This window comes from Branchiostoma floridae, chromosome 6 (assembly GCF_000003815.2).
Source record: "Branchiostoma floridae strain S238N-H82 chromosome 6, Bfl_VNyyK, whole genome shotgun sequence".
In the NCBI taxonomy this organism is placed as follows: Eukaryota; Metazoa; Chordata; class Leptocardii; order Amphioxiformes; family Branchiostomatidae; genus Branchiostoma; species Branchiostoma floridae.
This window is the reverse complement of record NC_049984.1, coordinates 7,926,456-7,942,718: the sequence shown is the minus strand read 5'-3', so window position 1 is coordinate 7,942,718 and position 16,263 is coordinate 7,926,456. Positions and strand designations below refer to the sequence as shown.

Genomic DNA, 16,263 nt, shown 5'->3' with positions numbered 1-16,263 from the left:
GACCGGGAAGGGTGAAAAGCCCCTATCGGCGGGCTACTATCGGTACTGGCGGTCGAGCTTAGCGCTCAAGGCTTGCCAGGCGCTGGGAAGGACCAAGAGGCCCTTTCGGCGCAACATGCACGGGAAGAATTGGCCAAGCATGCCGTAAAACCTGGAGGTTTAACCGTTATCGGGGCTACGTATACAGACGGCCGCTATGGCCATGGTGCCCGAGGTTGAGGCACTGGCCCTTTGTGCCAGACGGAGTTGGCACTATCGGCACACCATGCAGTGAGCCTGGAGGATAGCGGAGCCACAGCCGGCCGCTATAGCTATGGTGCCCGAGGTTGAGACACTGACCCTTTCGGTGCAGCAGGCACGAAAAATTGAGGTAAGACCCCACGTTCTTTGCGCCTGGTGACGTTAAAGATTCGAGAACGGTGGAAGACCGTCTCGGGGGTCCATCCATATTCAGAAGGAGCGGCAGCCGCCGTGCCACGTGGGCCGGTCGGGGTAATCAACATCTCAATGGAACTGTAAGTAGATTACAGGCTCCGGTCGCTCCGTTATGGTTGCTCGGATAAGCTTCCATGTTGAACACGCTGTTAGGCATGTTGCCGGTGCATTCTACGCTCGTCAAGGAGGAGCGTCCGGTAGTTTTCCCCATAAGTCGTTTTTTGAGCGGTTGACTTAGGAAAGACGTCAATCGGCACAGAAAGGGGCCTCCCCTTCTTCTGCTGACTATGATACGTCGCAGTTGTCTGACAAGAGAAGCTCCTGGCGAATGGAAAATTGGGAGCATATGTTAAAGCTTGTCCCTGAGGGAAGCTTTTTATGGCAATAAAGTTATCAATTACTTAGCCATACTAGAATAGTGTGTCCGTAATTAGCATTATCACGGAGAATGCTCCACAAAGACAATTGACGAAATTGAATTCGTCTGGGACGTTGTGTGTCTGGTCACGCACGTTAATACACATGTATATTCAACGTCTGGCTCATTGTTGTTACTTTAGACAACAAGATTTAACATGATTCATGTTGACGAGTGTAACATGTTTTTGGTAGTCTTGATAGAATATTGTTCTATACGAGGAACAGGTGTCCTTTCTAATAAACCATTGTTATGCAAACAATGCAAACATTGTGAATGCTGTCGACAAATGGTCGGTGGTATTCTTCCGAACTCCGCTCACCCAAGATTGACCGTCCCGGGCGTGGTTGCGGAGCATTCCTATGATTCTACTTCTTCCTGGTAAGTATGTTCCAGAAGATGGGAATAAGGAGCTCTGTGTACTTCACGGAACTTCAGGTAACATTATTGTGTTTACCTACTTACTACGGTAAAAACGATTGTTTACCTTTTTGCTGTTCGGCACGGCCTTATTACAAGAGCCGACAATGGAGCCTTGTTGTGTTCATTATAGTGCAAACAGATAATTGAATGAATGAATGAAGAATATAGTCTGAACATGGCGGACACTTGTCAGTTATACACTGTTTAGCCTTGCGTCCACTTCGCTCGGCTTGGAAGTTTCCTCATCATGAGCATGTTGGTGTTTGACACCGGAACGTTGTCTTCTTCCTGTTGTTTTAGGATGAAGAAAATATTAACCACGTTCTTTAACTGGTTGATTAACTATTATATGCCGGCCATCTGAGCATTTGTTTACAGCTGCTCGTCTGGGCTCGCCACGTGCTAGTCCTGGACTGGCGGGGATTCCCAGTCACCAGAGCAGGGGCTATTGAGGTAGCCAATCAGGTAACATATCCTTGATCCAATCAAGGACACTATCGTTCGAATATTGTAGACGTTCACTACCTCGTATGTAACGTTAGGTGTGAAACCTGTTTTCTTGCCAGTAGCCAAGATCTTGTTTCTTGTGCTCTCACCTACGGTCCTAGTTACCGAATCCACAAGCACTTAGTCGGATGTTTATAAATACCGATGGCTAATGTTGTATCAGTAGTGCGATTCTTGTTAAAATCGCTAGAGGACCCCATTAAGGGTCAAAAGGTCATAGGAACGTGCTGGTAGCATTTTGGCCGCCATTTTCGTTCCAGACTCAGCTTTAGACCTGTTTTTACACGTTATACGTTTCGGGAACATCACATTGGTTATGAATCCGACTGAAAGTCCATTATCAGCGTAACGTTCAGTGGTATCATGGGTTTTAAATAACCCGCCTATTATCTTGTTGGCATGAACGCCCCCCGATGCTCCATTCATAATTTTCGTGAAATCGGGGGCCCCGTGTTTGAGGAGGGGCATCGGGCACGCCTTACATTAAATTAGCTACCTTTCTGGCTGCTAATGTTACGCCAGTAGTTACTTGGTTACGTGTACAGCGGTAATCTGAAGTCAAGGGGCAAAACGCCTTGGCTACATGTACCAATATGAACGGTGAACTTCAAGTTTCGGAACTCTTGTTCTGAATTGGCGCCGCTGCCCGAGCTTGATACGTCTCCACAACTATCGCTATTATGGTTGAGTTGTGCGGAGAAATTGTGCAAACAATTTTGTTTACAATTACATTATGTTTTGTACATGTTTTGTGGTTTATTATTAGCGTTAGGCTACTGCTGGCGCTTCTATGGACGGAAAGGGTCCGTCGCCCTTCTTGGTTCACATGGTGTTGAAGTAGCGCAATATGTGTTCCCTTATTAAGTTCACAGGTAACTTACAACAGAGTTGTAGAACATGTTACACATAACCATGATCAAGACTGATCATGGCAGACATTGCAGAGAAGATCAGATTAATTATCTTGTGCAGTCTTTGCACACAGTCTGGACGTTGTTGCATTGTTACCATCTGGGTTTTTATCATACTATCCAGCTGGTCAGTATGCTGAAGCATATGTGGTGTGATCAATATGATGAGACATGTGATGTGATCAATATGAGACATGTGATGTGATCAATATGATGAGACACGTGATGTGATCAATATGATGAGACGTGATGTGTTCAATATGATGAGAATCATACTATGTCAACCCTTATAGTCTTGCTGGTGTCTGCAACACGACGAAGGCCCACAATGTACCTTGTCCTTCAGTACTACTCTTGTTGGCAGTTGCTATTGTGTCTGCAACACGACGAAGGCCCACAATGTACCTTGTCCTTCAGTACTACTCTTGTTGGCAGTTGCTATTGACATATTGCAAGTACTTCTTGCTATTAATATTTTTTAGTGAAATAAACAAGTTCACACGTTAAGGGTGGAACTGTACTCATGTGTGAGTGCAAAAACTTCACTGTGAAATTAGGTGTTGGGGAACAATGCAAGTTATCACACACCTTTCTGAATGTCACTATCCCGAGCTTCCGGTAGGTGAGTGGTGACAAGTGAGCCATGCAATTTAGGCTCACAGGGCTGGCTTCTGGCAGCCTGCAATCCACTTGACTGGAAACATTAAAATGTGGTGTTGAGCTACCAAAAGTGGTACTTACTTCGATTATATTTGTAAAGATTGCCTTCACCACAGATGAGGCTCCTACTTGTTACAGGTTCAGTATGTTTGTTACACACGTTATGGGGATTCCGGAGGAATCTAACACAGTTGACTTCATGTTTTGCATGAACCACACCAATTCAAATGTATAATGTATTATTGGTATGTTGGTACTCTTTGGTTTATTAAGAGCCACAGTTAGCTTGAATTTCAGCTATTGTTTCCTGTGGTCGATAGATGGCTTGGGCGCTCTTATATTGGCCCAGTCGTTCAACACATGCATGCTATACATTGCCTTACCTTACATTGTACCCGTTACAATTGTTGTGCGATAAACATTGATTTGTTTTATTGTTATAGGCTGTTCTTTCACGAGGATCAGCCACTTCATCTAATAGATTTCTCCCCTCTATGAAGGGAAACAAGAGGTTTGTGTTTTTCTCCTCAAAGGTCACTTGAGGATGGCTCCTTCCCCTTGGGAAAAGGGGGGGGGGGCAAGTTGATGGGACTGGACAATGTGTACCAAGTCCTAAGGATTAATGCTTTTCAGTGTTTGTTCATCAGGCACTCAGTGTTATCTAACAGTTATTCTGGTAGGACATTAGGTCACGAGAACTGACCTTCTTAGACTATAACTGATACTTCAGTTGATACCTGTGCTGTCCAGATACAGCTTTGGAGTCTGCGTATTGTACTCTCCCTGAACAAGGTCGAGTCAGTGAGGTATAATTGGGGGTTATGCTAAGATGTACTTACCATCTACAGTATAATCTGAATTATACCTCATACGAGACCTTGTTCAGGTATATCTTCCCACCCTCAGTAACTTATGTTCAGCTGCAGGGATTAGTGAACATTGCCCACCCATGGACAGCACAGACTTATTTATCTACTCTCGCACTCAGTCAATGATGATTGGGAAGGGGCGTCATCACGTGAGGTCCCATCATGCTTTGCTTTTCTTTTCTTTGTATGTGTGCACCATCTAGCGATTCCCAGGAATACTGCATATTGTACTCTCCCTGAACAAGGTCTCGTATGAGGTATAATTCAGATTATACTGTAGATGGTAAGTACATCTTAGCATAACCCCCAATTATACAGGGCTTACAGTGACTTCAAGATTTTTTTAGGGAGAAACAAGCCAATATCTATATGCATGTCACATAAGAAATAGACTTAAGTTTGAAGTTTGTACTAGATTTTCAAATGTTTGTTTTGTTATCCTTTACAGCAGTACAGACAGCATAGACGATAGGAATTTCGAGCAGTGTGAAAACGGTGATGACGACAGCGGCCGGCTGTCCGAGAGCTCCGACAGCGACCGTGACCTAGATAGCCCCTCCTCCCCGCCCGAAGCCACGCCCACAGAACCCAGCTCTACTCTCCCCCAGGAGGAACCAAAAATAGATTCTAGTAGTGACGATTCAAGGACTAGAGACGAGTCTGAAACGGTTTCAGGTCAGGATGTAGAATCAGTAACCAAGGAAACCAGCAGCCATAGTGAAAGTGAGAGTGTGACAGCTTCCTCCGATACGCAAGATGCCTCCGAGAGGAAAACCACAGAAAGCCTTCCCCCCTCCGCCACAAAAACACTTTCCCCTGACGAAGGAATATGCCTTGATGGCCACAACTGCACTGGCTCCACAACCAATGCTGCTAGTAAGGAAGATTCCAAGGGAGAAGAAGTAGTAGGAGAATCTCAAGGAGAAGCGGAACAGCAAGATGCCGAGGCCTTCAATTCCTTTTTATACTGGCGTGCTCCCTTGCCAGATATAGAGTTGGACTTGGACTTGGTAGAACAGGGTAGTTTAGAGCCGGCGGAGGCGCCACGCGAGCGGTGCTACGCCCTGGACGCAAGCCAGCTGCGCCGTGCGGGGAGCGATGAGGTGGAAACCGTGTGCCAGGCGGTCGCTGAGACCCACCTGGAGCCGGCGAACCGGCAGACGTTCAGTGTCAGTACCCTGACAGGTGAAGGCATGTGTACTTTCCTTCCTAGTTGTTTTAGACACTAAGCTTCCTTTCTGTGTGCCTTTGACCCTGTTTATATTAGGATTTGTGAATCTCTGTGCCAGGGTGAATGCTGATTAGCGAATCCTGGTATGAACAGGGTCGAAAGGCTTTCATTGTGTGATGTGTGCACATCCTTTCTCATTTGACTCTTTCTTGCAATGTTTTTTCATGTAACACAAAAATGTAGGTACATGTAACATTTGGGCTTGCTTTTGACTAATAGCTAATTAGGCTGCAGTGCTATCATGACTCACTAGTTGGCGCTTTATTACAACTTGTAGTTCCTAACATGAATAGTACTCAATATCATCATGTAAATTGCACTTCTGCAAATTATTTGCCTACTTAAAATGACATGACTCTAAAACATGAACAAGTATGTCCAAACAGGTACTTGCTATCAAATTTGTTCTTCAGTTGACTCAAATGTTACACAATGTCCATTAGCTAACCCTTGCTGTGTTTAAATTTGATTGACAGGGAGACAAGTGGAGGTGACTAACGTGGAGAGGCTGAGTACAGCTCCCAGCATGCCTCAGGTGGCCCAGGTCAGCGACGCCTCCCAGGTTCTGGCTGGTACCAGGACACAACAGGCTCCTGCTGTACTCAACAATGCACAACAGGTAGCACAACGTTTTTATTGAGTATTGTCTTAGAGTGTCTATACATGTACCTAATGATGGTTATGGTACCAATGATTTCATTCATGGCCACTTATGGGAAATTTATTGAATCAATGTCTTTGAAATGGAGCATAGTAGAAGAAGAAAGACTCTCAATTAATCAATCAATCGGTCGCGTGCATCATTTGCTGATGCGTGGCGGCAGTAGAAGAAGAAAGACTCTGTTGAATGACAATAGATTACCCTAGCACAATTCTTCAACATAGACGTTAGTTTAAATGTTGTTTTCTTGGTAGTTACAGAACAACAATCTGTATATCATGTTATATCATACCCAGGCCGTTTTTACGGCTGATATCTGTGTTACAACTGGTCCATATTTAATGGTACGGTCAACATGTAGTTCATTTTGCAGTTATACTTTACCACACACGTTATTGACATGCACGGCCTAACAGTGGCCTCTGTGTTCGCCCCTGTTTCACTTCCAGCCCGCGTTGTCCACCCAGGAAGTGACCCCTCCCCCCAGCCCATCGTCCAGCCCCGCCACCAGCCCTACCAGCCCACACCACCTGTCTGCTCACCTGGAGAACCTGAGGAAACAGGTCAGTTGGGTTTCCATGGCGATATATAATAAGATACTTACAAAGAGCTTTTAAAACTTTTAAGCTTTTAAAGTTCTGTGTGTTACCTTCACCAAGAAGGTCCTGTTTCTGGGGCTGTGTGGTTGTCTTCACCACCTGTCCGCTCACCTGGAGAACCTGAGGAAACTGGTCAGTTGGGTTTCCATGGCGATATATTATTTTGTACAGTACCACCCCAATTTAATTTGTTCACAGATTTTCAAAAAATTAAAAGAATATGCTTAACTGGAAAAACGTTATGAAAACAAAACCCGAGGACCAGGTGTATGCCTCGGTGCACTCAGTTTTATTGAGTGAATACAGTCATATTCAAGTTTTCCTCCCTCCCTGTTGCATTTATGATGTCTGCTTACTATGTTTTCACTTTAAAAAATCTGTGAACGAAAAATTTCATTGGTGTGGACTAAAATAGTTATAAAAGATTCATAGATTCACTACCTTAGAAAAAAGGTCAGCTGATTCTCCTTGGTCATATATTTTATTTTGTACAGTACCAGTATAAACTAGGTATATTAAAAAGGATTCATAGATATACAACCTTTGATAGGAAACAGGTCAGTTGGGTCACAATGGTCAGATGTATTATTTTGTACTGTACCAGTATAAACTAGAATGTGTCAGACTGTCCAACAGATACAGATTAACGTAGTAAGAAAGTCATAATGAGTTTATGTCCGGGGAAAGAAGAGAATGAAGATCTAAAACTCTGTTTCTTCTTTGTTTTTTGTTTTAATGGAAAATGGAAGTTTAAACAAATTGGACAACATTGGGTAGCGCTGTGTTATTTTTGCCAAATCAAGTCATTTGAAACTTTCCAACAGATACAATTTTAGTTAGAAAGTCAGCCGTTCCAGAGCAAGTGTTGTCTCCCCCCACACAGGATGTCATCCCCCAGCCCCTATTGGACCATTACCTGTCGATGACGGACCCTTCCCGGGCGCAGACTGTGGACCAGGAGATCGCCCGTCACTGCGCGTACAGCCTGCCGAGCGTGGCCTTCACGCTGGGGCGGGACAACTGGCACTGCCTGCGGGACACGTACGAAACACTGGCCAATGACATGCAAGTGAGTACAGTGAGTATGCCGCTTGATCTGATTCTGTGAATGTTTGACGTCAGTAGTGCAGGACGGGCTGAGAGAGTCACCTTTGCATGGAGGAGCCTCGCCCAGAAAATGACCATGGTAAACCTGACCTCAGTGTTCACCTGCAGTCTCTCCCTTTTAGAGCCTTCAGCATGCTGTACTTTATTTTGGACCAGCAAGTTTGCACCGCCTCATATTTTTGTGTCTAACAGACAACAAAACAGATATGTTTATCTCAAACTGTTCTCTTCTTGTCAACTCTGGTTGTCTTTTCTGCTGGTGTATCGGTATTTAGCTGTCACGTGTGTAGTGTTAACATCGGCATAACACTTCTTTGCCTCACATTAATCTTTGTATTCTAACTGTTAAGTGCACATCTGTATGGTTACTTTTGTTGCTGTTTTTAACTGTCCCTTTCCATTCTTTCTAAAACAAGGCTTCTAAAGCTAAAGCAAATAACATAAATTTACCATAAACTGTTGCCAGCCCTCTTATAATTTACCATTAAGCCATACCAGGATCCTTCCCTGCAGACCCACCTTATTGCCAGCACTCATCCTTATTTTCTGTCTCACTTCTATAAAGACTTTAACCGACAGTGATTCATTATCTCCTGAAAAATATAAAAATAACAATGCCCACTTTTCTCTGTTCCCTCTCACAGTGGAAGGTGCGCAGGACCCTGGCCTTCTCTATCCACGAACTGGCAATCATCCTCGGTGCTCAGCTGACCGACCAGGACCTGATCCCCGTCTTCGATGGCTTCCTGAAGGATTTGGACGAAGTTCGTATCGGAGTCTTGAAACATCTGGCTGATTTTCTTAGGGTGAGTTGTTGTGAATCTTGTGCATCTGTGGTTTGAAATTGCTTGTTCTTTATCCTAGTTATCCTTAGAATGAGAGTGTCCTTTTGTTTGTTTGTTCTGCATAAACAGCAAACTACCTAAAGACATAATGTACTTGTTTTGCACAGTAAGTGCAAGCTACACAAGTACAAGATATGTACATTTTGATCCACTCACACTTGGATGGACCTCTACTCTTATCCATAATTGCAATGGATTCATTGAAGTTCTCGTGGGGTGGCTCCCTTGAAACTGTCCTATCTGAGAAGACCTCCCTAACAGATGCTGGGTACTCACTGTCACTTGAGTCGAGGGAGGAAATACGTGTTAAGGGACTTTTCCAGGAGTACAACACTAAGGCATGCTAGGGAATCAAACCCAGATCCTTAAGATTCAAGTCAACAACACTAACCACAAGACCACCTTATTGTTGTTACAGAGACTGCTCCCAGAGAGGAGGAGGGAGTATTTGGCACGACTGATCGAGTTTTTGAACACAGACAACCACCGGAACTGGAGGTTCAGATATGAACTGGCAGAGTAAGTAAAAATCATAGCATGTGAAAAGGTTTGAACTAAAGCTAAGCTATGATTACCTTTGACAAGTAGGTTATGTCTCTGTGTATTTGTAAACAGCCTAACTGCAGAAGGCATGAAAAGATATTTCTGATATAGTATATTGTTAGGTGTTCGCAAAAACAGAAAGGATTCGGTTCTGGGCCCCTTGGTGACCTCTGTTTTCCTCTGGTACTGCAGCAGAATTTCTGGTTTTGATATCTAGTGTTCTGGACTTGCTATGGTAACGATTTTTGGAGTTAGCTCTAGTGTGATACATTTGGTCCACAGCTTATTTATTTATTTAGCTTCTTGTGTAAAGCACACGGCCAAATCAACAAAAATAGATTCTTAGAACCTAAGGCCAAATCTATAATGTTTCTCATAGCTGATGACCCTCTAGACAGATGTATGTTTAACATATTGTTGAACATGTTTCCTTCAGACAAATGATGCAGCTCGGTGACCTGTTCCCAGCGTCTGAGCTGGCAGAGCATGTGTGTCCAGTGGCACTCTCTCTAGCAGGGGACAAGGTCTCAGATGTCAGGCTCATCGCTTACAAACTGGTAAGTGCTCTTCATCAGTTCAGTTCAGTCATCCATCTGGTGACACTATGACAATATGACAAGTCCCTCCAGATAACTCTGTCTCGCATGACAGACATGAGGTCTACTGTCTTTATGGGGACATGAAATGTCTGTTAAATGTTAGAACAGAATCAGTGGTTAGCTTGAAAGTTTATCTGTGTGGGCTAAAATTGTTTGGAAGCAAAGTTGAACTGAAATTTTGAACACAAAAGTTGGACGTTCCCAGCCTTCGTGAAGGGGTTAGCATTCTACCGTCTCTGTGACATTATGTCTTATTATGCACTGTAATTTCTGCACACTGCTTAGCGAGTCACATTTTCTATCTGCATTGGATGGCATCACAGAAGCAATGACTTGATGACAAAGACTGGAGTTGGACAGTAGAAAAGTTGGGTGAGAATCATAAGAACGTCCCCAAACACCTATGTTCTGCACCTGTTTACCCACCTGCTGTGTTCACCTGTTTACCCACCTGTTTCCCTACCTGTTGTGTTCACCTGTTAACCCACCTGTTGTTCTCCTCACCTGTCCAGGTGGCCGTGCTGACGAAGCAGCTGCAGGAGGACCATGACGACGCCCTGGTGTTCCACTTCCTGACTGACCTCATCACCAACTATGCACAGAGCCGCAGATGGCAGCGCCGACAGACGTATGTACCATTTTGTTTCGCACTACTGGTAAACCACCTCTAGGTTTGAAACACCAGTATTGTACAGTGAGTGCAAGCTGCTTTAGACTGGACTACAAGGTTTAATCCACTCACACATGGAAGGACCCCTACTCTTAAAACTGTACAGGGATCTTTAATGTGACTCGCCTCAAACATGGGCTTTACATACCATCTGATGAGACAACCTTAATGAAAGAAAGCTTAGGCGCTCATTTTGGCTTGAGTTGAGTGGTGAGATAGGTCCTCAGTGCCTTTTCCAAGGGTGTAGCATTATGGCCCGTTACACATTCAAACCCAGAACCCCAACCTCAAGACCATTTTGCTACCTACTGTAACTTTGTATGTCTCTATATGTTTTTAATTGTACTTTGTAAGTATGAATGTACTATATAAATATGGATAGACCACAGGAAGAATAGCCTCTTTTTGTAATAGTGGATCTAAATAAACTGAAACTCAAACCTACAAGTATGATATAATTTCTGCCACCCTCCCCCCCTTCCAGGTTTGCCTTCCTGTGTGCAGTGTTGTTAGAAGATGAGTCCATCCGTCCCTCGCTGTTCGCTCACCACCTGCTGCCCAGTCTGCTGACCTTGACCTCTGACCCGGTGCCAAATGTGAGGATTGTCCTGGGAAAGACTCTGTCCCAGGCCGTACTCCCCAGAGGTCAGTGTGCAAGCTGTCATTTGTCAGATGAGGTCTACTAAATCACACTATGCTTTAGCAACTCAATTGATCTAAGTAATTTGCTTTCCTCAACAATGTATGTCAGTAGTGCACAGTTGTCTTAATGTAAGAGAAGAGTTAATTGTAGACCCATGAACTTGAAATTCATATTACTAGAAGGTAGGGGTACTTGGTTGTCAATGTACTGTGTCTAGGGCACTGTATTGGAACTTGAAGCCCATTTCTCACATTCCACTTCCTTTTACCTCCCCAATTGAAGTCAGGTGCCCATTTTCACATCTGGGTGAAATGTGGGTCATCAAAAATACCTTTCCCAACAATGCAACATCTAGTCAGGAATGAAATTCATGACCCCTCCATCTTGTGCCTGCAAACCTATTCACTGGACCATTTCATGCCATTCATGTCACTACAACTGTGTAATCATTGTTTTACATTGTTTGTCTCTTGTTTCAGACTATTTCTCCAGTGAACAGAACCCAGAACACGAGACCCTGCTGCATGCCATAGAAATCCTGAAGATGGACACCGACAGGGATGTCCGCTTCTACGCCAGTCTTCCCCCCAACCCCCGCACCAACTCCCCCGATGTGGTGAGGAAAACATTTGTGTAAAAGCAGGCAGACCTCAAAGCGTAATGCTTGTTTTGAAGTATGCTGCTTTTTCGATAGATAGTACTAGTAGTAGTGCTGTACAGCTTTGATAAGGCTTGCATTTTTGCTGAAATGTATAATCATTTTGAGCAGGGCTGTCTGCAGGTTAACTTTTTTCCACCCTTCCATTGCTTTGGAGCCCATGTAGTTGAATTTTGCTGTTATATGTCATTTTGAGCTTAAGAAAATACATCTGTTTCTTATTATGACTTTTCGTCTGTCCCAACAAGCAACTTTCCGTCCCAGGATGGAGGGACTGGTCCTGGAGACAGCCCTGGAGTTAGCCTATAGCATGCACTTGGCTAGTGTACACTACAGCAATTGTTTAATCATACTTTGTTCTTTCTCTGATTGAAGGACCTTGTATGATGGCGACTGGGAAAGGCGGAAATGGTGCTCCCATCGCCATGGAAACAGGGAAAGCTGCAACTTCTGTCGTCCCGCCCATGCCACAGTCTTTCCAGGGAACATGTCATCCAACCCGTAGCAAACGTGCAATGGTCGTCTTATGAGATAAAGCTGCCAAGTTGTGAATTATTACTGGTACACTGTGACAGGATATTTAACATAAATTGTGTTCTTCAAAGTGCTTTTGGCCATCCTGTTCTTTTGAGATTAGATATGTTTTTGTCTGCATTCCTATGTTACATAAGATGTTAAATGGGACCATTGTGCTTTTTAGATCCAGATCACAAGATGACAAACATTAGAACAAACTCTTTCCTGGAACTGTATTCCCCTTTTTTAATCAAATTCGAAGCACTCACAAAAGCACAAACATAGGGGGCCAAGTTTACTGATAGTATGTCTGGCTTGTCGCAGTTAATTGTCCATGTATTACAGTAATTAACTTTGTTGTATGTGTATCAGTTTGTGGAATGTGATTTTTTTGCTTCCATCAATTGCCGAACTATAGTGGCGCGTTACATTGATTTATCCCTTGCTTTTCTGCAAATGTTTAAAATACAGGCATCTGAAACACTGATTCTGTTGTTCTCTATGAGTAAAAGAAATGGCTTTGATAGGAAATTTGTGGTTTTGATTTAGGACTTTGAACTTTTGAATCATTTCCATGTTCATTTACCTATGTGTTGGAAGTTTTCAATGATTTTTCAGTATCCGTAGGCCTCTATCGTAGCTGTGTTGCCCGTATACTTGGGTCTTGGTCTACCTCAGCTTGATAGGGACTAAGCTATTCACCAACACAGTAACGAAACAGTTTCAGGGTTTCTAGATATTTGTGTCAAGGGAGCCCTCCCTTGTTTTTAAGCCTCAAGCTATAGCCACATATAACATTTAAGTATACACAAATATTACATCTGTATCATTAGGTATTTAGTAGATATGCTTGCCACAATTTTTTTTTTGATTCCCAGTAATTGTTATGACATGTTCTTTATGGTATATCCCAGATCTAGAGATGGAGACTTCTTTACTTATATTGGCCAGATCAATTCATGAATTAATTGTTCGAGTGTAGCATATCTAAAATAAAGACACGGGTCTTGTATTCCGCAGTCCAAGATGCCTACTCCGAACAAACTGTGACTTTTATTTTTTGGGGCAGCACTCTCGAGGAGCGTGCCATTATTACAATTGTATCACTATGTGACAGAATGCCATATCCTTCCCAAACAGCGACTATTTCAAACATGGAGGTGGTGACATTCATAGGTTGACATGATCTGGCCAAAGGAAGTTTTTTTACACGTAGCTGTACAATCAAAAGAGAATGTTAGAATAAACTGATTCAGTGCACTTGTTAAGTAGTTATCTGGCTGCAGTACTATATAGTTAGGAAAACATTCACTGATAAGTACCTTACCTTTGTATAGTAGAAAGATTTTTAGACTTATTGCAATGGAAACATTGGACGAAAGTGTTGGATCTGTACATTTTGCATCCTACATTGTTGTGCAAAAATTGTGTAAAGAAGGGTGCAAATATGCCTGTATAGACCTTTTACATGTGTAATTAGATAACAATCAATGCAGGGATACTGACCTCCGTATCAGAGGTTCCAAAGTCTTTCTCTCAGACTTTTCTAGGTGATTATTGTAAGCAAATAAAGACAACATTGAATTATGGTAACAATGATGGAGTTTTCTTGTCTTTATTTTGTTGATCTTATTGCTTCTAGAACATTTGAAAAATAATGACCCATATTGAAGACACACAAGTAAAAACCAAAAAGAAATATACATGTGTAGGCACGTGTACACGGAACATGTAACCGATAGCTCATGCACGAGTCAAGGAATGTTAGTTTATATAAGAATAATGAAAGTAAGTTAGACATCATGAGACACTTGAATGTTGATTGTTGACTAGAGAGTGGCAAATATACAATATGGTACATCATCACTCCTGGGTTTAGGGGTGCTCCGAGCTTCGGTTGGGCTGGTACCTTGGGTGGTAGGGAATAAACCAAGTTGTATTTTTTAATGAATTAGCAGTTATGGAAAGCACCTTGGTACCATGCATTTATAGGAAAGTAAGATGAGACCTAGAAAGTTTTCAGGTAGACATCTTTCATTCAGGCACGAAGTCATCTTAACAAACCACACAAGATACAGTGGTGGTTATTTTCATTTTTATTATCAAAGCACATCAATAAAACATTAAGAGAATGTCAACATATGTACTTTTATTTACAGTGACCATGCTTTGGCAGCTTCATGCTTCTATAACACAGGTTAAGTTACCATGCCAACATCAGTTATTGAGGATTCAGTGTATTTCCATCAGCCATCCTCTTCTTCCTCATCGTCTCCAAAAGATAACAAACTAGAATTTTTCACTTTCTTCATTTTACTCTTCTTGTCAGGTTTGTCGTCTTTCTTCTTCTTTGATGTGCTGGCATTTAATTCTGACTGGTCCTCGGCCGACCTCTTTACTGGCTTCTTGAATGTGATTTTGCCCTCAGCTATTGCTGTTGCTGGAAAAGATTAACATAATAGTGTTAGACATATCTAAAAAAAGTGATCTTGAACCAATACCTTTCTTCCACTGATTGCGGTGGAGGAGACATGCTAGGTACAGTATTTACAGGTTCATTGTACAGAGAAGTGTATGCATGTACGGAGAAATTCCGACATGTAATACTCTTTTTGACAAGTACTCGAACAACATAAACCACAGCTTAACATCCCAGTACATGTCGGTTGAACGACAACAGCCTGGGTTTCAACAACCAATCACTACGCATGCTACATGTATTGTAACTTGCTCACATACATACACTGTTGAGTGCTAGTTAAACTACACACCAACTAACGGGCACAAACCAACTTTTGACTCACACCTGTCAAGAGTTTTATCTCACCTTCATCTTTCTTTTCCTTTTCTTCTTCCCATTTTTCAGCCTCCTCCTGGGTGAGGTCTCCTTTCCCCAACACTACTACTGTTGGCTTCTCATCATCTCTGTCATCCCTTGCATCCTCCTCTTCATCTGGTGGTTTCTCTGCTGCTTTCTGAAACAAGAAATCAAAGATCTCACATCTCCAGTAAAATAAAGTTTTTAATGCCATAGCAAGCCATCACAGATGTTACACTGTTAGCAATCTGACCCTTCCCTTCTTTCTTCAATCCCAGCTTCCTCAACTTTGAATCATGTAGCAGTCTCTGTGTATGTATGTAAAAATTGTGTATTATTGTTAATATAGACTATAAGGACTCTAAATGATGTAACTGTATCTCTCTGTTATATACTTTGTCTGACCCTTGCATCTTCCCTCATGACCTCAATGAAAAGCGGCCTACAGGCCGATTTGAGCTTTCATGAATAAATAAAGGTTAAAACAAAATGAAGGATCATTGTAAGGATCGCTTACCAGCTGTCCATCATGGGTTATACCACACTACTTTCAGGAAGAGGTATCATCCTTTGATGCTACAGTGCTGGAAAATACACCTTGCGGGATCCAAATAACTACGTTCCTTCTGGATCTCAATAACTACGCATATACCAAAATTCACAAAAATCCATCAAAAGGACACAGCCTAGAACACCTTGCAGATATTATGATATTAACAGTAGTTACAGGGGCTGCAGGGCAGAGTCAAAGTCAAAGGGCCAGGGAGAAATAGAATTTGAGAGGAAAAACAAACTCTGAAAGGTAACGTTATATACAAATACTATGCGAAACATATACATAAACAAATACTTCGGCAATGTGTAAAATTAAATAAGTTCATGGGAAAGTCCGCAAATGAGCAGGAGAAGAGGAGGATGCACAAATCACAAGCAAAATCATTGGGGAGGGGGGTTAACGTTACACACTTTTGTGTTGATATCTGGTCCCTCCTTGTATCCTACGCGTTCCTTGAACTGTTTGATGAAGCTTGGTTCGGAAGGTTTGGAAAATGACACACCATGGCGTCCGCGTCCAGCCATAGCTACCTAAAATTAACGAAAGATTGGCCAAAACCTTGCAAAGAATATGAATTGACTAAAAAAGACGCTA

The 16,263-nt window shown here is 42.7% G+C and overlaps 2 protein-coding genes across 18 annotated transcripts in view; one reads left to right on the top strand and one right to left on the bottom strand.

The window, feature by feature from the left end:
* Positions 1 to 13,894, top strand: part of LOC118418322 (serine/threonine-protein phosphatase 4 regulatory subunit 1-like) — a 43,867-nt gene extending 29,973 nt beyond the window's left edge. For 10 of the 17 annotated variants that reach the window (XM_035824191.1, XM_035824192.1, XM_035824195.1 and 7 more), the window contains 11 exons: positions 4,672 to 5,414; positions 5,931 to 6,073; positions 6,532 to 6,678; positions 7,598 to 7,792; positions 8,466 to 8,627; positions 9,085 to 9,185; positions 9,646 to 9,766; positions 10,321 to 10,436; positions 10,963 to 11,123; positions 11,601 to 11,737; positions 12,155 to 13,894. In XM_035824191.1, the coding sequence (XP_035680084.1) occupies positions 4,672 to 5,414; positions 5,931 to 6,073; positions 6,532 to 6,678; positions 7,598 to 7,792; positions 8,466 to 8,627; positions 9,085 to 9,185; positions 9,646 to 9,766; positions 10,321 to 10,436; positions 10,963 to 11,123; positions 11,601 to 11,737; positions 12,155 to 12,166 (2,038 nt within the window). In that variant the 3' untranslated portion in view covers positions 12,167 to 13,894. The remainder of the gene's footprint in view (positions 1 to 4,671; positions 5,415 to 5,930; positions 6,074 to 6,531; positions 6,679 to 7,597; positions 7,793 to 8,465; positions 8,628 to 9,084; positions 9,186 to 9,645; positions 9,767 to 10,320; positions 10,437 to 10,962; positions 11,124 to 11,600; positions 11,738 to 12,154) is intronic. The other 7 variants (XM_035824197.1, XM_035824183.1, XM_035824181.1 and 4 more) reach the window with 6 other exon arrangements.
* A 484-nt stretch (positions 13,895 to 14,378) lies between these two features.
* LOC118418324 (uncharacterized protein KIAA1143 homolog) lies at positions 14,379 to 16,258 on the bottom strand. The gene is made up of 3 exons (XM_035824198.1): positions 16,080 to 16,258; positions 15,123 to 15,270; positions 14,379 to 14,735 (listed from the first exon to the last, which is right to left on the bottom strand). The coding sequence occupies exons 1-3, from the start codon at positions 16,191 to 16,193 to the stop codon at positions 14,542 to 14,544; spliced, it is 456 nt and encodes a 151-aa protein (XP_035680091.1). The 5' UTR covers positions 16,194 to 16,258; the 3' UTR covers positions 14,379 to 14,541.
* Between the last annotated feature and the right edge of the window lie 5 nt (positions 16,259 to 16,263).